This window comes from Rhipicephalus sanguineus, chromosome 1 (assembly GCF_013339695.2).
Source record: "Rhipicephalus sanguineus isolate Rsan-2018 chromosome 1, BIME_Rsan_1.4, whole genome shotgun sequence".
Lineage (NCBI taxonomy): Eukaryota > Metazoa > Arthropoda > Arachnida > Ixodida > Ixodidae > Rhipicephalus > Rhipicephalus sanguineus.
The window spans coordinates 249,097,499-249,116,767 of record NC_051176.1 but is presented as its reverse complement, the minus strand read 5'-3'; the positions used below and the strand labels follow the sequence as shown (position 1 = coordinate 249,116,767).

General features: G+C 41.9%; 1 protein-coding gene across 3 annotated transcripts in view; it reads right to left on the bottom strand.

The window, feature by feature from the left end:
* Nucleotides 1-18,467, bottom strand: part of LOC119376984 (protein NDRG3) — a 28,565-nt gene extending 10,098 nt beyond the window's left edge. The window contains exons 1-11 of one of the 3 annotated variants that reach the window (XM_037646642.2): nt 18,202-18,467; nt 10,443-10,542; nt 10,247-10,346; nt 7,152-7,272; nt 6,198-6,260; nt 6,048-6,108; nt 4,378-4,542; nt 3,183-3,286; nt 973-1,038; nt 709-808; nt 409-493 (exon numbers count right to left, since the gene is read on the bottom strand). In XM_037646642.2, coding sequence (XP_037502570.1) covers nt 409-493; nt 709-808; nt 973-1,038; nt 3,183-3,286; nt 4,378-4,542; nt 6,048-6,108; nt 6,198-6,260; nt 7,152-7,272; nt 10,247-10,346; nt 10,443-10,538 — 961 coding nt within the window. In that variant the 5' untranslated portion in view covers nt 10,539-10,542; nt 18,202-18,467. Of the gene's footprint in view, nt 1-408; nt 494-708; nt 809-972; nt 1,039-3,182; nt 3,287-4,377; nt 4,543-6,047; nt 6,109-6,197; nt 6,261-7,151; nt 7,273-10,246; nt 10,347-10,442; nt 10,543-17,640; nt 17,918-18,201 lie in introns of those variants that run through there. The other 2 variants (XM_049411207.1, XM_037646637.2) reach the window with 2 other exon arrangements.
* Between the last annotated feature and the right edge of the window lie 802 nt (nt 18,468-19,269).

The following is a 19,269-nucleotide window of genomic DNA, read 5'->3' as shown; positions in this document are numbered from 1 at the left end:
GTGGCTGCACTTTGTTGATTTGACTGATGATGATGATGATGATAACAACTAAAGACTGAGCCCTTTGCAATGGGTGGGCAGCTTTAAACCACCCACTCATTCTGCAATTAATGGGTGTGATGCCTGGTGCGATTCTAAGTTCCTGTCATGCAATATTACACCTGTTAATTCGACTCCTCGGCCGACATAACGCCTGTAGAGGGTATTTTTTCGAAGCAATTTCAGGCACAGGCGTGGCTCGGTGCTTGAAGCAGAATGCCCGGGTTCAATTCCAGCTCGAACCTCTATTTTCCTTGCATCCAATTGGGTTTTTTACTCACGAACAAAGGCGCCAAGACACCAATGGCAACAACACATTTTCAGCGACCTGGTTTACTTAACGCTATTGCATTAAAACTGCCTCCTTACCATATCCAAGTCCCTGAAGAAACAGTCTCAATGCCTCGCTGACCTTCCCTGGCTGCTCTTCAAGCACCATTCCGCAGTCAGACACCTGGACACCAATAACATTGTGAATTAACATAGCATGACTGACTTCAAGTTTCAATTGACAACACAAAAAACGCTGAGGGGACACAGAGGCAGACTGAGTGCTGAAAATCTCTGTTCCCTCTGTGTTTTTTGTGCTGTCAGTTGAAACATAATATTGTGCTTCACCAACAAGCCCAACCAATCACTGTGTTAGATGACTGGCAAGACGCATGTTACCTTCATCCAAGATGATGTGGTTGGGTCCATGCGGCTGTTCATGTTCACCGTGTCATCAAGGTGTGGGGACAAAGCTCCAGCAACCAGCATCACGGAGCACCTAGGGATAACTTTTGGGTAAGTGCGAGACTTAACAAAAAGAGAGAAAGTGTCCAATGCAGGGCATGATTTCATATACAAATAAGTGGCACGACGCAATGCCACTATTTCTTTACATGATAGGCAGTTGCTTACTGAACTGTCAACAGAGCACTTAATACTTACTTGAAGTTCTTCACCATCTTTTTCTTTGCAGGATCTATTTCACGGGTGATGTTGAGGTCAGACCTCCTGCAAAAGGTTCAAAAGTTGATCAATCCCACAATCGTCAACTCTGCCAGAGGAAGCTTTTCAAAACTCTTGAGACTGACAATGCAACAACCGGGCCTTATGAGTTCCAACACTATACAATGCTTCTACAGCCTCATTTAGCCAAATAATGCAGTTTAAGACAAAGACCTTTCCAAGCTATAAGGTCACAACAGCCGATTTATAAATGTAAGGACGAGTAAAGCTGCAGAAATAACTATTTTTATTCGCATTATTTTGAGTGTCATAATAAGCCTTCTAAATGAAAATGATTCTAAAAGATTGGGCATACAAACACGGACTCAAGAAAGAAGTCAAGACACCACAAATGCCAAATTAAATAGAGGAAGGCTGAGCACGAAGGGTGCCTTTGAGAGCTGCCATACAGGGTTACAGTATCACATAGTACACCTTTCACACAATTAAAGTGGAACTTGCACTTTGAATGAATACTTTTTTTTTATTTCAGATAGAAGACCACTGGCCAGCTGTAATGTGATCCAGTAAGCTATGAACCCCATTACCTAGTATGCTTGGTTTGCATTGATCAGTAGTTCACATAAGTTTCTTAAAGGGACCGACAAATCCCAGAACATGAAATGAGATGACTGCACTGATGGAAAGATTTTCCGTCGCATTGACTCAAACCAACCCTGTTTATCTCGTGAGAGGTGGATTTATATTTTTATTTCTTCATTGAAAGTCGCGAAAAATGACCTTTGTCTGGCGGCAAAATCATAAACGGTCCGATGAAGCCGGTCACGTGACCATTGATCGGCGTATGCGTTCGATGACTTTTCTGTTAGTACTGAAATATTGTTCATTTCTTTATATTAAAAGATATTACTCCATAAAAATGTACATATAGGCCTGCGTTAGTTGTATGCAACAAAGTGGCGCTGCCTTCACTTGGCGTAATGATCCCATGCCGGGACGAGCCATCCATGTCACAGGCGCAGGCAACCTTGGGCACAGGCGCACACAACGCTGTACAAATACAGAGAAGGTGTATAAAGCCACATCATCTCATTGTAACAGCTTGCTATTTTCAAAAATGGTTTGAAAGCTCAAAATAAAGGTGGTTAAGCATAGCTACAGTAACTCCTGCGAAAGCAGAACAACGACAGCTTTCATAAGGGCTAGCGGCATCGCTATCAATTCTCAGCGTTGCTGGAGCAAGCCTTCATGCGTGTTTGGAGCCTTTCAGATCGAAAAATACTGCTTATAAAATAACTACATGCTTTTAGGATAAACCAGTGCAGCTACAAATGCTACGAAGGGTAAGCTTCCTGTCGTGGCGTAAAAAACTGGGTCGAGAAAAATCAGTTGTCGGTTCCTTTAACATCTACAAAGATGTATTGCAACCATGTAGCTGCCTGTCCAAAGTGCCTGGCTAATGTAATGAATGCGATAAAAGTGTATAGGTGCTCCATGCACCTACTTCCTATGTCTATATGAGCATGGCACGAGGACCAAGCCACAGCGCCAAACGTGAACCTGGCAGCCACAACGTGGCATGTTCTGGGCAGGCCTGTAGCCAGACCCCCCCCCCCGAAATTTTTGATACATGGTGTTTTACCAAAAATAAATAATGAAAATAGGCGTTTTTCTCAAATAGTCAAGGTTTTCACCTAGTGCCTCCCCCCCGAAAAAAATTCCTGGCTACGGGCCTGGTTCTGGGGTATATTGCTGTTGGCACCCTATACTTGATGTGTTAAAGTAAAATTGCAATTTGAAGACTGTCCGAAAAGCAATGCCTTATTAAATAACAAAGCTGTATCAGATCCGTCTAATTACACACTAAAAACGGTACAAATAAACCCCTGAAATTTCAATTAACAAAATTTGGGCATACAGGCTTTCAATAGCATTGTGACTGCAGCACGGTACTTTAGCAAATCAGTCTACTTTCAGTGACAACAAAACGTTACTGTTAAGCCATGACATTTTATTTTCTCTCTGCCATGTCTGAAGACTGAAAATTCAATAAACTTTTTTTTTTTTTGCCATGGCCATGTGTGCCAGAGAAAGAGAAGTGTAAGTGTCAGGCGAATAGACTTGCATAATTCTAATATTAGTTAGACCTTCTGCATAGGAGTTTCTTGGTACATCTCATTTTCACTCACTTTATGAAGGAATCAATGAAAAATCCGAGGTTTTGGGCGTTGATCGTCTTGTTGAAATACTGGCGGAACACTTGCACCAAGTCATGGTTCCGTTCTTCATTCAGCTGCAAAAAAAAAAAATAAATAATAATAAATAAATAAATAAAATGTATTAAGCCCCAAAGTAACAAGTTTCAGTTCTCACCAATTCAGAGTAAATGCTTCCCAGTAAAGATACTGATATATTGAAAATAAGTTGTTAGTAAAATAGTTGAACAGGTAATTTGGTTGCACAGCGGACAGTGGCTAAATTTTACTACACATATAGGGTACTCTAAGCATAGGAATTATTACTGAATACTGTAAAACAACGATAAAATTAAATCCTATACACTTAAAAACAAAATGCAAACAGTTTAACAAAAATGCAACACATCATGCAGGAAAACGCCATGCTTCATTGTGTACAATCACGATAAAAAGAAATGCGAACGGTGAGGCACCTACACACTCCGCTGTTCAACTTTCTTTTCAAGTACTTCTAACCTGGCTGGTAATAAAAAGATGCTAGAGTCGTCATTGGTCATGTGCCTTTTTATTACCAGCCACGCGCTTGAAAAGAAAGAAAAGATCAAATGAAATACATAACTTACAAGCTAAGAAAAAGTTTTACCATTAAGCCTAATTTTTTGAGAAATTTGAAATGCAGCATGACAGCATGGCAGTAATTAATGAGCTGTGTGCTGAGCAGTGGAAATTGCATACAATCAATAACCTTTGGATAGAAAGAAGGGTGCTCTATTTGAGACGCTTACAGTACCTCTGTGTGCTTTAGTAACTCATTAGCATCCTTCTTATAACTACCAATATTTCAGAAATATATTTATACGTGTGAACTCTGAACTTTCCACAAAAAAAGGTGATTTATTTAACACATAATATTAGCAGTCGCATTACAGGTCACAGCCACTCATTAAATGTCAATCACTTTTATGTTGCACAGCACGAATGTATCAAAATGACATTTTGCAACTGCACTATACTGAAACGATGGCATTTGAAGATAACTGTATACATTCTACAAACTTCTACCCAAGGAGCAGTGTGCAGCTACGCATTGGAATTGTACTTTTTTTTTTCCATAAAGTAAGAGAGTAAAGGGAGAGCAATTATGCTAACAAGACAAAACCATTTAAATCTGTTCATGGCTGCCAACCTTGCCAAAGTGGTGCCACATCAGGTAGTCCAGTGTGGAGGCAGTCATGCCAGAGCTTCGAAGGTGCATGGCATTGAGCTTTTGGTAGCCCCACTCTGTCCAGCTTGACTTGGTCGCAGTACAGTTGATCAGGAATAAGGCATCAACAAGTTCCGGGCGATCCAGCTGCATAATGTATGCATATTATAAGAGCACACATTTGGTTTAACACGAACCTACTACACTTGCTTAACTACTGAAGTTGCTTGTTGGGCACCAAGGCATCAAAAGTAATAGTAAGTAAAATAATAGAAAAACTACAAGATAAACTGTAGTCATTGTGTTTGCAAGCCTACTCTAGAAAATGTGAAATAGTCAGCGAAATACAGGTCATTATATAACAGGTCTGCTATATAAGAAACGTCAATTGAAAAAAAAAAAGCATGATATAGCAGACCTGCTTTCATTTTCCTACCTTAGTTCCATTGAAAACGATGCATCCTTCTCGACACCAAGGCAATTTTATTCTATAGTTTCACAAAACCCGCATCCGTTGTACGCACATACATTAAAGGGGCCTTTCAATACTTTTCGAACTCCCTACTTTTTATTTGTGGATTACGTCGACTGAGGGATCAACAGATAAATACTGCAAGAATGCCACCGATAGGAACATGCAGTTCGAAGTTATGGAGTGTTGAAAATTCAAAATACAATTTAAAAAAATGACTGCCATGTGTCCTCACTTCTCTCGCCAACTATAGGCACTGCCAATGACAGAGCTCAAACTGGCTGCATAGCGGAAGTTGGCGCCACATGGTTGCCTGTTCCATCCAGTGCACCAGTTATGCCATGCCATAGAAACAACGTGGCCCCGCACCACAAGGAAAAGAGTGAGACGAAAACGATATGCCGGGGCGAGATACATTCACCTCTTGAATAACACTCCCCAGTGTACAGCACGTACAAAACAGGGTAGTCCACAAGGGCATGCAAGCGAGAAGAGAAGCCTCTGCAGAGAGACGAACCTCACATGTGCATTTCTCTATGCTCCGAGTGTGTGTGGCACTCGTGACACAAAGACATACTAATGCAAACATTGCGAAAATGGGACAGACAGGTATTAGTATGTCAGGCATCAGTACGACAGACAGGCATTGGCAAAATAGGCATTTGTATGTCTTTGTACCAGAAAACCTGGTTAACCACCATTTTTTACTTAACACAAGCTTTTGACTATGGTTTTGCAGTAAGCTTTGCCTGCCTTAGCAGCATTAATGCATACAAGCGATGCTCAAGTAAAAACACAATACCTACTGCACTTACTTAACTATTAAAAGTTACTTGTTCGGCAAGCTGATGCATAATGAGGGTATGATGACCTCAGCACGGTAAAAAAGAGTACATTAAAGTTCATGCTTTGCACTCCTTTAGGTGTGCCCACATTCTTTTTTACCCTGATGGAATCGTCACACCCTCACGAACCAACTTGTCTCATGCACCAAGTACTACATACTTACATGGAAAGAGTAACGGACAAGACTGTTTAATGGGTCTGATCTACTTTCAACAGAATAAAATGCTAAAAGGGCGTAGGGACAGTTAGAATTACAGGGTCCCTCATGGCCGAATGATGAAATGCCAGAATAAAGTCAGACAAAAAAAAAAGGTGAGAAGAAATGAAACCTTACAGCAAACTTGGCCATGATGTAAGCACCAGCTCCCACACCAAATCCAATGAAGTGTTTGATTCTGTAAGTAGACATCAAGTAACGATTTTAATTAATATAGCAACAATAAAATAATAAAAATATGGAGAATCGTATTGAAAAGAAACATACTTGTAGAACTTCATCACCAGCAGCAACATGTCAGCAAGAGTCTCCATTGAAGGGTAGGCATATCTGACAAAATAAATGATAAATTACATATCTATCACAAAGTCATGAAGAGGTAATGTTCACTTCATCTGCAATAACTGTAGAAAGAGCACAATGAGCAACTGCTTTAAAAAAAAAAAACAGAATAAGATGAAATTCTGAAGTAATCATTGTAGGTAGCATCTACCACTGAGGCTATAAATAAAGTAATAAATTCAACCTCATTCACAGAGGTTAACATTATCACATTTCCCAGTTTCCTTGAAAGAGTTGTTTCCACCCAATTCCCAGTTTTTTTCACCTGCTCCATATGCCTTCATGTGCCCCAATTTCAAGAAATCAAAAGCATACAAGCCTATTTGGCATTGGTGCCGTGAAAGAGCATTAACTGCAGAATGTTCATTGGACCTCCCTAAGCTCACTTCCAGAAAATGTTTGATACGTCTCGCACCTACAAGCAAACACCCCTGTTGTCACACACAGCAGGTGCGAGAAAGACACCCTCAATTCTGCAGCTTATCTCTGCAAAATGCTCTTGTCACCTATATCGCTGATCAGCTAACATGCTATGGCATCTCAACAGTAGGAGGTCTTACAGTAATAATGCTTGGGCATATGCACTGCTCGTGCATGTGTTCCTCCAAAAACAACGTACAAGATATGATTCCCCCATCTCCATTTTTCACCAACCTCTAGACTATTAGAGTACATGCAGATAAAAAACAAGCACCTGGCCTGGCCACAGAAATGCCGTGCAGTTAATATAAGAATTTACTATGCAACAGTAACATACTATGCAACAGCACTCTTTTGTTCTAAGGCTGAGTAAAAGGCAGTCAGTTTCAACCAGGCAGCCTACAGAAGCTTAATCAAAGGATCATACCAATAAAACCCAAAATAAAAAAATTTTTATACCCTTCAGGAAGAGGTGCTGCTCCTTCTTCCTGGCCAGGAGCGTTAACATGGTAGATGCAGAAGTTTTGCATCATGTCTCGAACGTCAGTGTAGTTAAAGAAGGCTTGGAAGTTTGAGACATCTTTAAAGGAATAAAACAGCATATTGGTCATAGACTACAACATATAGCCCTTGTGCATGCATTTTCACATCGGGGGCTTTTTGCATACTATTTGCAAGAGGAGAGCACATAACATAAAACCGTGTGCTGCAAAGTCATGAATATGACAAAAAAAAGCCACATTGATTCGCTTATTCTAACTACAATGGAAAAAAATAAGCTTTTATAGCCGTTTCTTGAAGTGATTGGGTCAATGGTTAGAAATGTCCAAACGTCTTTAAAGGCCAACTGCAACAAAATTTGACTTGGGCAGAATTCGCTCGGAATGCGTTGTATATGTTGGGTAAGTAATGATAATCACAGCGAAAAATCTTGCAGTCGCGTATTTCATTTATAATCGGTGCTCTGATTGTCAGCTAGCAGACGACGCGGAGCCCTAGCGGTGTGCCCGGGCAGATCGGACTCAAACAGAAATGACGTAAATCACAGATCACGGCCGCTCGTGAGCAGAATTCTCTACAGCCGCATCCCTTCCTTTTCTGCGTCACGCCCCTCTACGAGCGGCTAATTCAGACAAGTTAACTATTTTGCAGGACAAAATGCAGGGCCGTAGGCTGCTGGAACACGTATGTTACGGATGAGACTAGCTTTCACACTTTTCCAGAACAGGTAAAGCTCCAATAGCTGCGGGTTATCGCAGTGAGGTGAAATGAATGGGAGCTAAGGACGTGGTACTTTACGCGGCCCACTTCAAACTTCAAAGACGACGACTTTATGTACGACCGGTCTCTCTTCGCTCAAATACTGCTGAAACTGAAAAGAATGTTGAATCCTGACGAAGTGCCTTCAATATTCAGCCACTACAAACCCAACAATGGGAAGCTCCGACCAGTGTTTGGAGAAGCACCGGCGACAAGAGGTATCCGTATTAGACAGCTTTAGTATAGCCTAAAATGCTTGTGTCAGCGTGTTTCGCACGCTAAATTATAGCGTAACGCTATTCGAAAGACATTAGTATAACGTAAAGCCGGTAAAACGACGCCCCGCGAAGCGTTAGACTAGCTGCGCCATCTACACGCGAGTAATGAAAGCTCCAAAAGCTGGTCGGCTCGCTTCTAGTTGCTAGTAGTCAAAGCAGCAAATTTCGACAGAAATGTAGTCGTGCTCGGTTCAAAGAAATTCAAGCACGTAAACGTATTTTAACAAAACAAATTGTGCTATGTTAGGTCTAATGTAAAAGTTTTGGGTGCAGTCAGACAAGCGTTTACAGAAATGTAGGGACGCTTTCGGTAGACATGGGAGAGTGCCAAACCGAGCATCGATATCGAAAACAACGCTGTCTTACCGTCCGTAGTCCATCAACGAAGCGAGAATACCCGATGCGTAAACCACCAGCATCATTTATTGTGAACCAGCGAGTTCTCCACGACAGCAGGGCGAGACGATAGGTGCGAAGCGGGCAGCCATTGCTTAGAGAAGAGCTTTATGGGCATGTATCCGTGTTTCCTTCACGGTGGATGTTTGCATACTTTGTTTTTTTTTTCATTACCATCTAAAAAGAAAACTCTGTGGCGCGGCCTCGAAGCGAATACTTCGGAGTGCAGAGCAGACGATTCGCCTGCATCGGTCGGTCAGTCGGGCTGCAGTCTGCGTCACTTCCGGTCAGCTGCAATGGCGTCGTTTTTCTAGTTTTGGTATGAAAAATTGCGTTGTTGGCGGGTTTTTTTCCGACGTAACCACTTGCATTTCGAAGGTGAAATTTGGCAGGTAGCATTATCTCCAGCTAGACTGCCTATAAATCGGCTTTTTGAGGTGTGCGAAATTTCGTTGCAGTTGGCCTTTAAGTGATCCTCAGTCCTACCTTCATGACCAAACAGTGGTGCAAGATATCATTTTGCCATTTCTAGACCTTAAAATATGCTTTGCATTTTGTATCCAAAAATGGTGATGTTGCAAAATGCAATAGATTGGACTGCAGCAATTTGCACACCTTATAAGCATTGCCATTCATTTTTGTAATAATGCTTTCCATACTAATATAGGAAATTTTTACACATACTTTCAGTTTCAAGCCTGAAATCAATATTTATCTTGTCAAGCATTCCTAATTTATTTAATTCGTGGAAATTTTCCACAGACTTCAGAAAGGAAAAAGCATAAGAAAAAATTTCTGGCCTAAGGCACTCAGTTTAGCCTTTTCATTAGTTATACAGAAGAAATGCAGGCTACCCACAGTGCATGGCACCTGTTGCCTGTTCATTTCTTTCGGAACTACTTTGTACTTAGGATGTGCAATTGAAGCAACATATTTTGATCCACAGCCACTGTCAGAATTGATTTTTTTCTTGCTCCACTTAGTCAGGGCAAACATAAGTTTGCATAAGGAATAGCCAAATTCTGTATGTTCATTTTATAATCTCACGCAACAAACACTACACTATCAACAAAGGATGCCATTTCGTTAATGATGAATGGGACAAATGACAAGAAATCAGCAAGAATACAAGACAGAAATGAAACCCTAGAAGTTCTCATGCAGTCTAGAACCCTCCCAATATGTTTGCATATTTAATATGTACTTTTAGTTGGGAGCCATTGAAATGGGCAAGCTCTGGATTGCATAAATGAAAGAAAACCTTTATAAAGCTGAAGCTCATTTGAATACATTTAGAAATTTAGTTGGGAAGCTGGGCACAATGCTCATATAAAGAAGGGTCAAACTTACTGAGCAAAACAAAAAAGAAAGCTTTATTGCACAAGTAGGACTGTTTGAATATGCTGCCATTTATATCTTGTGTTACTTCTGCCCTAATCACTCAATTTAGATGACATAGAATACTTTGAAGTTTGCTTCCAATATAAGTATAGTGAATTACATAGGTATATCAGATTTGGTCAAGTAGACAAAACCAGATTGTGCACCACATTCCCTTTGTCAACCTAAAAACATCAAACTTTTCACACGAAAGAGCGATCAAAAGCAAAAGATGCTCACGATTCAATCCAATGTCATGGTAGGTGAAAATAGCTGGCTTGTTGCGGTCGCCCTGAACTGCAACAACCATGGTCCCAAAGTCTGTTTCAATGCGGTCCTCCTGAAACAAACAAAAAGATGAAGATCAGGCACTGAAGCTTTCCACTGTCGGTAAGTGTGTGCAAAAGCTAATAGCAAAACTGAAAGCAACACCTACCTGAGTGTAGGAATCGCTCCTCGAGAGAGACCTCATCAGAGGATACTGCAGCTCAACATTCTTAAGCTCGATGTCGTCCATCGTGTCCGTAGGCATTCCCCTGCACATGAAGTTCATTCAGCTTAGAAGTACATCCCAAAAAGCCACCAAGAACGGTTTTACATGACAATCTGTACTAGGGACCACAAGCAACATGCAACTTCGTGGTGACTGTGCATAGAGATACTACGCACTACTGGGAGCCAGACATACTGGCTCTCAGATTACACAAGAATGTACAACAATCAGCTAGGCATAGCCACATTACAGCAATTATGAATTCGAGAAAAACATTGAGACTTTATTTCAATGCATCTCTCTTGGCAATTTCTAACCAGTTTTAATAAGTTGGTTATGTCTGTTAGTGTCGCCAATTCCATATGTACTCCCCGAGACAAAAGCCTTCAGGATGCAGGTTCCACAAAAAAAAATGCAAATTTTTACTCTGTTAATGCATGACCCCATTAATTTATAAGGTAAACGTGCAAGCTGCAAGAACTAGCACGGGATGAAAGCTTTAATTAGAGAGAGGCTTCATTCTCAGGCTACTGTGAGAATTCAGCCCTTTCATAAATCTCGTGTCCAGAGCACTTAGTACACGAACAGGTACAGATGCCACCAGATAATGGCGAATGGAGGGCACATGAATGCATTCCAAAAAAAAAAAAAGAAAGAAAAAATGAACAATTCTTTTTGAGCATGTACAGCCCTGAATATAAAGCTAGTACAAATGCAACCCAAACATCAAAAGTGATGCAAATGCACACAAATATTGCAAAAAAGATAACTTTCCATTTATACTTACGATAATACTAATAATATTCATTATTAGAATCATTAAAAGAATTATTATCGTAAGCAAGCATCCTATCCTTTGTGCATGCTCTAATGCTATCTTCAAAATGTTAACAATGCTTCAAAATTGATCAATTTTTCATTTGTATACCAAGAGAAGCTGAAATTATGCACATGTGGTAGATGAACTGTTATGATACACCTTTTTTTTTTATTACCTGTAAAATACCAGTACTTACAAATTGAAATGGGTCCTGCAACCCAAATAATTCACTTAAAATTGTTTCAATAATAGAAATTTACAGGGTGTAAATACAGAAATTTAAGCACTTAAGCAATCCTTTTCAGAATTTTTTATTTGCATATAAAATTATGCCAGAGAATCAATAGCAGACACCGATATAAAAGAGAGCAAGACAATCGTGTGCTGAATGAACTTTTTCTATGGGCATACAAGCTCAAAGAGTGCAATTCCTTAAAAGAAGGACATTCTCCAGAGACCTCTTATATATTATAGTGCACGTAAGCTTCAATTCTTTTCAATGTTCTGAAAAGATTACGCGAAAATATTCATACTGAATGCAAAATCAGGTTCCTGCAGAAGTGTATAGAAGCAATTTAGCTATATGGTGCCAGCTTTCGACATTTAGGTGCATGCTAAAGAACCTCACGTAGTCAAAATCAATCCGAAGTCTCCCACTATGATGTGCCTCATAATCATATCCCATACATTACAGTTTTGAAAAATGCGCTAATCTGAAGTAGGCTTTTGTTTCATCATAGACATGATAAGCAACATAAATTATACTTTGAAAACAATGAAATATTAAAATCCAGGATGCAGTGTTCACAATGCAACATACTGGATCCTGTGAAACCATCATATCATTCAGTGTTTATGCATAAAATAAAAGCTGTTTTTACTATATCAAACATGAGGAGGTCATATATGCAGGTCTTGCTTCTGGCATTTAAACAAGAAATTGGCCTTTAAATGTCGTAACACTGTAAAGTGGTTATGCTCCTGAGCTTCCTTCAGGTCTCGAGAGAATATGGCAAAAGCTTTTCATATTGTGCATGTCTTATTGATGATTGATAGCCAAAAATTGATGATTGTATAGCCAATCAACCAAATTTTTCAATCTATCCCAAAAAGTGGGGACTCCTAAAGCCCCTCATTTATAGCCCATTTCTTTCCACAGAATTCCTGCACCATCAATCACCTAGCTCTTGTTCTCAGTACACACTCAATGCACAGCATGCATTCTGTACTGAGCAGTACAAGGGCTTAACCTGCACTATATGCACACTTGGGGGAACTTAGACTAGCACAGTCACTCAATTACTTTGACTAGCACAGTCACTCAATTAACAGGATTGCAGGGCAAATCTTTCAAATGTCAAACAGCCCTATCAGTTTGTTGCAGTCCACAAAATAATTCGGAGTGCCAGACCGGTGGCCGCTCGTCGGCGGAGCACACCCGTGGAAAAATATCGCCATGATCTGCGCGTGCGCGGCATCCCTAGCAAGCAAGCCTCGCTCCCTAGTCTATCTACATAGGTGTCTCCTTGAGCTAAAAAACTTTCAGTTTGTCCCCCAGCATTGCGACAACACATGCGGGGGGCGGGGGGGGATTGGGGCCTGTAGCCTACAGCGTGCTCGGGCTCTATGCGCCGGAATCTCTAGATGCACGTGTAATCCTTGTTGTGCAACCTTAATTAACTGTCAGTTATGAACTTTTAATTAACTCTTACTTATAATGAGCTTAAATAAACTCAATTAGCATTAGTTTGGCGTGACCAGCCTTATCACGGAGTCTTGATACTGTGTAGTCTCGATTACTGTTTGCAACACTTAATTACTTTTAATTATGGGCAATTATGTTCATTTAATTTGTAATACACTTTAGCACGCTTTAATAAAGGTGTCTGATGTCCATGTTTTGGTCTTGTTAATTACTCTAATTTCTTTAAAGTGGTCTTGTGACTTGAATTACTCTTAGTTACTTGGTGCTTAATTAACTTTTACATGCTTTATTGAACTGTAGAGGTGTGGTATGCCGCTTTCCGATTTTTGCTATTGCAAGTGTTGTCGGTGACGGGCGACCGGACGGTCACATTCCACGACTAATGAACCAGTTAATCATTTCACTTTCAAAGGCGCCGATGCCGATTAATGCATATGCACGGGCGTGTATGCTCCACCACGTGCACACAGAGCATTTTAGAGACAGTTTCCACACAGCCCCCTGTGAAACGCTAAAAGGCACCCAACTCTATTCTTTTGGAGCAAGGCAACACCTATCTAGGTGCACCGGGGAGCAAGGCAAGCTTGCTAGGGACATTGCACATGTGCAGACCCTGGTACTACTTTTTCACCGGCGCACTCCACCAACGAGCAGCCACCGCTCCGAATTTGTGGGCACCTGTACCCTGCAAAGCTATAATGGTCCAATTGTGTATATTGTCAGTTGAATCACAGTCCTACACTTTTCCCATTGAGAGACTTTGCCAATTAGGAGATGCCAAAATTACATACAAAGTCTAGGAAAGACACAGGTCGTGTTCTCGGAAAGGATGTGTCGTGTATGAAGTTAAGAGAAAGATATGCCTTCCTTCATATAAAGCATTAATGGTTGCTGAACATAGTATCTGTGGTAAGATTCTCCTCTCTGCACAGTCCATACAGATGGGCCTCGATGACATACTTGTAATTTCACGACCATGAAGAGGCAGAAAGTTTAGGTTTCAACTAAGAAAAATTTGGACAGCAGCACTTTCATTGAATACATGCAAACGCAAAATGTACTGGTTTTGAGGGGGCTGATACTAAATGGAGTAGTTAGACATATATGCAGATTTTAGATGCAGTGCGCAAATTTTTCATGCAAAGTGCAATTACTAGTGTTGACGCATATAGCATCCCAACAATTCTTTTCTCTCTGCATGCACCTAGTTGCAACAAAAGCAGGAGCAAGTGTCAAACTCAATTTCATTATTGGTGCACATATGCTCTTCACAAATTGCTTTGCAACAGCTGTATCCGCACCCTTGCGCCAGCGCACATGCTGCATAGATGATGCCAGTCCTGGCCAGATTACCAAAGCTAAGCAGCACTGTGCCAGGCAAGCACTTGGGAACAGAACACCTGGGAATGCAAAGCGTTCACAGCATCCCTTTAGCCATGAAATTACTCTCCCGAGCATCTAGAGTAAATTGTTATGGTGTTCAAAGCAGGAGACACCACCTTCCTCACAAACTATTCCTTTTCATTCCCTTGAAACGGAAGTTAAGAAATTTGCTCTCTCAATCAACACTGAAAATTCTACAATTAAGAATTATATGCCATGAGGAGACATATTAGCCACTACTGCCATGATTATTACGAATGTCAAATATATCAATAGGCAAAAATATGCATGATCCTTGTAACTGATGCTGACACGACAATTTTTTCTTCTATGATGTCATACTCCAGAAACATATTGCGTGTTATTGTGCCATTATGATGCTGTTGCATCATTACATACAGAACTTTCATGCATGAAGTCAAAAGAAAGAGCTTATACTCCAATATAGCAAACACATACCGATGCACAGAACAACACTTAAAGTGTATGAAGTGCTAGAAAAGTTTTAAGTACTGCAGGAAGTCGGCCCTTTTAGCATTTCATAAGTGTGCTGATCACCTAGCCTGAACTAGTAATTCAAACAACTGTGTAAATCTTATTGGGCAGGAACACCCAGGAAAAGCAAACAAATATAGTCCTCTAAAACTTACATTTCTATACAATTTTTTTTTCATCTACTCGAGTTCTTCCATCTGCTCGAGCATGGATATATATATTGAAACTACATTTTTTAGAATAGGAACAGATCCAACATTAAATTAACCAAGAAGAAGTCTTGTGACTAGGCCAAATGAAATCAGACTGCTACAAAATGAACCAGATCTGGGTGAAATGAGCAGCCAAGTGAAGCAAGAGCTGCTAAGTAGTGTCAACGTCACTTATGACACTGCATCACGCAGGAAAAAGAGGAGGCCAGCAGAAAATAGCTGCTTATCACCACAATGCTTCTACAGTACTTAGAAGGTGCCATACTATCTCAGACGCCAGAAGTAAGGCAGCTCTAGTACTGCAATACTACGTGCCTAACACACCAGCAGTTTTTTCATAGCTGCTCAAATAGTGCACTTCCCACTGATAGTCTCCTTGAATGTTGAAACGCAAGAAAGCAGATACTAATGAGCTTTACAATCAAGATATTTCTCGCAAATGAATCTACCATGTCAAGAGTCCTAATTTAGAACAGTTCCTGGAAGCAGTTCGCCCGAAGTGATATCCTAACTAAGGAACTCACTTAACATCCTTCTCACAGAAAAATACACATGCTCTTAAAACTTTTTAAACTGATGTGCTATTGGTGTTTTATTGCTCTTTGTGGAATAATTTTATCAATGCGAGACATTTTGTTTCCGGCACAGCTGTATGTCCAAAGTAAACCTGTGTTGCAGTTTCATTTTGTTTGCCTACCTTGCTAAGGTTCAACAATTGAAAGATGTTGCAAGTAAACTTTGTAACATGGCACAAGTTTACTTTTGTCCGCATGTGCACTGTGAATAGTATGCGCATCGAAGGTAGTGTGCCACAACAAATGTTTGTTGTTGCATGTTACGTTCTAACATTTTAGAATTGGGAAACCTTGTGTGTTTTTTTTAATTTATCCCATTCTGTATAGTTGTCAACTGCTACCCTCTGTGTAACATCTGTTGACCAAGAAAGCAATATAAATACTGCCACCACCTGATTTTTTTATTCAGAATGGATTTTAAAAAATCCCATCACAGATAGTGTAGTTCTATCTATTTGTGTGAAAAAGTAAGAGTCTGACATTACTTGGTCAATTGCCTAATTAATGATTTGTCGATTAACTTTTTTTTCACTGCTCACTTTAGGACACAGGCTACAACTGCAGCAATGAAGTCTGGCAGTAGTACCATATTTTCTCAACAGAAACCTCGAGACCACTCTTTAGCGGCAATTTCAAGATGAAAAACAAACTGGATTCATTCTTGGAATTGCAATTTATTCCCCAACATAGGTAATAAAAATTAGTGAATTTTTCTTTTTAATCAGCTTGCTAAGCCCTGAATCTGTTGCACCGAGCAATGTCCACATCTTCAAGTAATCCACTAAAACCGGCTGAATCGTATTATATGCTATGGGCAACTATTAAGTAAGTATTAAGGGAAACAATTTTACTAAATGAGTACGCCTTGACAACAGAGGTCGACCACCAGGCTGTTTTGTCAAATTACATCCCAGTAATGTAAAATACGAATAAAGAAGCATCAGAGTGGGGAAAGAAACCGCAGCTTATTTGTACTGCACAGCAATAACATTATTACGCATGCAAGAACAGGCTCCCAAGGCAGTTACCTCATCCACTAGATATGCACTGATTGCAAGAACGGGGGTGCTACAAAGCACGTAGGTTGGGACAAGGCCACAGCCAGGGTTTAGAGCTTGAACTTGCTAAACAACTTTACAGACGCGCAGGTTTTTCCAAGGCCGACAGCTAAATGGGAAAGGGACGAAAATACACTTGTATGGAAAAACGGCTGACCCACATATTTGCAGGCGATCCGCACCTGCGGAGGCAAAATCGGCCCGTGAATAATGTAAATATCGGCGCAGCGCAGTACTACATTTCGGCAAGAAACATGCCCTTGTCAGTGAAGGCATGCTTCGTGCAAAAACATAGTACATCTAATGTAGGTTTCACAAAGGACTTACAATGCTTCCCTCGACTAATCGGTAGCTACGTACCGCGATCCATCATTTGGATTGCGTCACATGCCTATCCCCGAGTGGAGCCCTATCATGTCCTACCCTATCGCTGACCTCAATATTCGGTAATTTCAAGGTGCTGGCGGTAGTCAGCACGTACGCCGCTTGAAATGGACAAAAGGTCATGTCTGATAGATAATCGTACCTCTGGCAGTACAAATGTGGCCCTAACGAACAATCCAACCGCCACAACTACGCAAGGACAAAACACTTTCAATCTTCTGCATGTGGGCCTTGTTACTGCCGGCGATCAATAAGGCATCGCGCTTCAGAGCTACCCAGCTGCTTTAAGCGCATGGTTTATCATCAGAAGAATGTTTACATAAAAGCGACCGCGATTCTTTTGCGCAACGACAAAAAAAGCTGTTCAAGAAAGGAACAAACGAGAGCGCCGACAACTCCGAGCGACTATGCGCGCCAGCAAAGTAAAGCAAGGCGTAGCCGCACGCCAGCCTCGACACGAGCCTACCAACCAGAAAACGGTGAGGCCGTTTTCTAGAGAGGTCACCCACCTCTCGTCCTGCGCTTCCACAAACTCGCTCTTGTCGCTATCCTTTTGAACGGGAATCATTTTTGCGTACGGAACATCCTTTTTCGCCAGTTTCGACAAGGCAGCATCCATCGCAGACTCCAACCGTCAAGGCACGAAGGCGAACACAAGCGAGCAGGCGCGATCAAGCACGTGCAGTGCAACTTTGTTGTCTTCGGATGCGATCGCACCACGAGCGAGAAACAGCGCGCCGGAGTTGGGCTCTCTGGATTGAACAGAGACAATGCCGTCGGCCAACAGACTTCGCCGCGGCGCACGCTGAGAAAAGGACGGCCTCCGTTTCACTCGACGCCAGTGGCTAGTCACACTTCCTGAAAATCCGGTTTTCAAAGAGTCACCTCCCACCGCGATGACAGCTCACCTAGGCCTGGAACTACGTGGCTAGTCAGCCAGCGCCTGCGTCCTAAAGCGCGTTACCGTAGAGAGTAACGGCGCTGGCCCCAGCCGATCCGCAATCGTGGGCAAGGCGCTCGGCGCACAGCGCAGGCCGCCTCGGCGACGCATCAGAGAAGGGACGACTTACCTGGAGGGCACGGCAGATGGGAAATCACAACGTGCAGATTACTCGCAACGCAGGCACCTCGCTCGCTAGCTCCTCGTTCACCTTGTGTTGTGCTGCTCCGTGCGCCTTTGTGCGTTCTTTAAAGGGCGGGGTTCCTCCTCGCACGCTATTGGCTAGACTACGTCACGTGGCACAACAAACGGAGACACCACGTGCGCGTTTCTCCCGCACACGTACATCGGCGCTCGCTAAAAATAAAAGCTAACCGCCGCTGCCTCCTCCTCGACCGTCTCTTCGTGCTCCTCATGCATGACCGCCTCTCTCTCCATGTACGAGTCCAAGTAGACTCATCGATTTATGTCGCCGAGGGTACGTGACACGGAAAGCGGGCCTCTGAGCGGACTCGGGCCCAGGAGAGACGCTTAATGCGCAATGCCCATTATGGCGTACTGCAGGTCGCTTTTGTTTGAAATTAGTCACACAGCTCAGTGATGCAATAAAAACGCGACCTAGCCAGCATAAGATAACGTGGCTGCACAGTGAAAGTCGCTAAGAGCGAGCTGTCGTTGTGCGCTTAGCTAAGCGCGGCCCTGGCAGTGCGTATTGATCTGTCTGGTGTTCTTTGCAACGTAGCCTCGGCTGTTCGAAAGCCCAGAAAGTTTGGAAAAACCGAATAGACGCCTTTTGTTCGGAATTGTCGTTTGCCATGCCACGGTGTAGAAAGCTAGAAACAGAACATAATGACGATGGTGGTTTCTATTTCAAACGCCAACACACCCACGTACTAAACTTTGTCTTACCGACGGCAACCCGCCGAAACCCGTGAGTTGAGCAGAGTGCGGTGTTATGACACTACACACGTTGGCGTAGCCAGAGGGGGGGGAAGGGTCAAACCTCCGCTCCCCCCCCCCCCCAAAAAAAAAAATTTTGAACTGCATGTGCATATATACACATAAAGATATGATTGAAACCCCCACTCCCCCCCCCCCCCCCCCCCCGAAAAAAATTTCTACGCACTAACCTTGCAGTGCATGCATACTCCAAACAATCGGAACAAAAAATTTAGGAGGGACTTTATGAGGATGACGC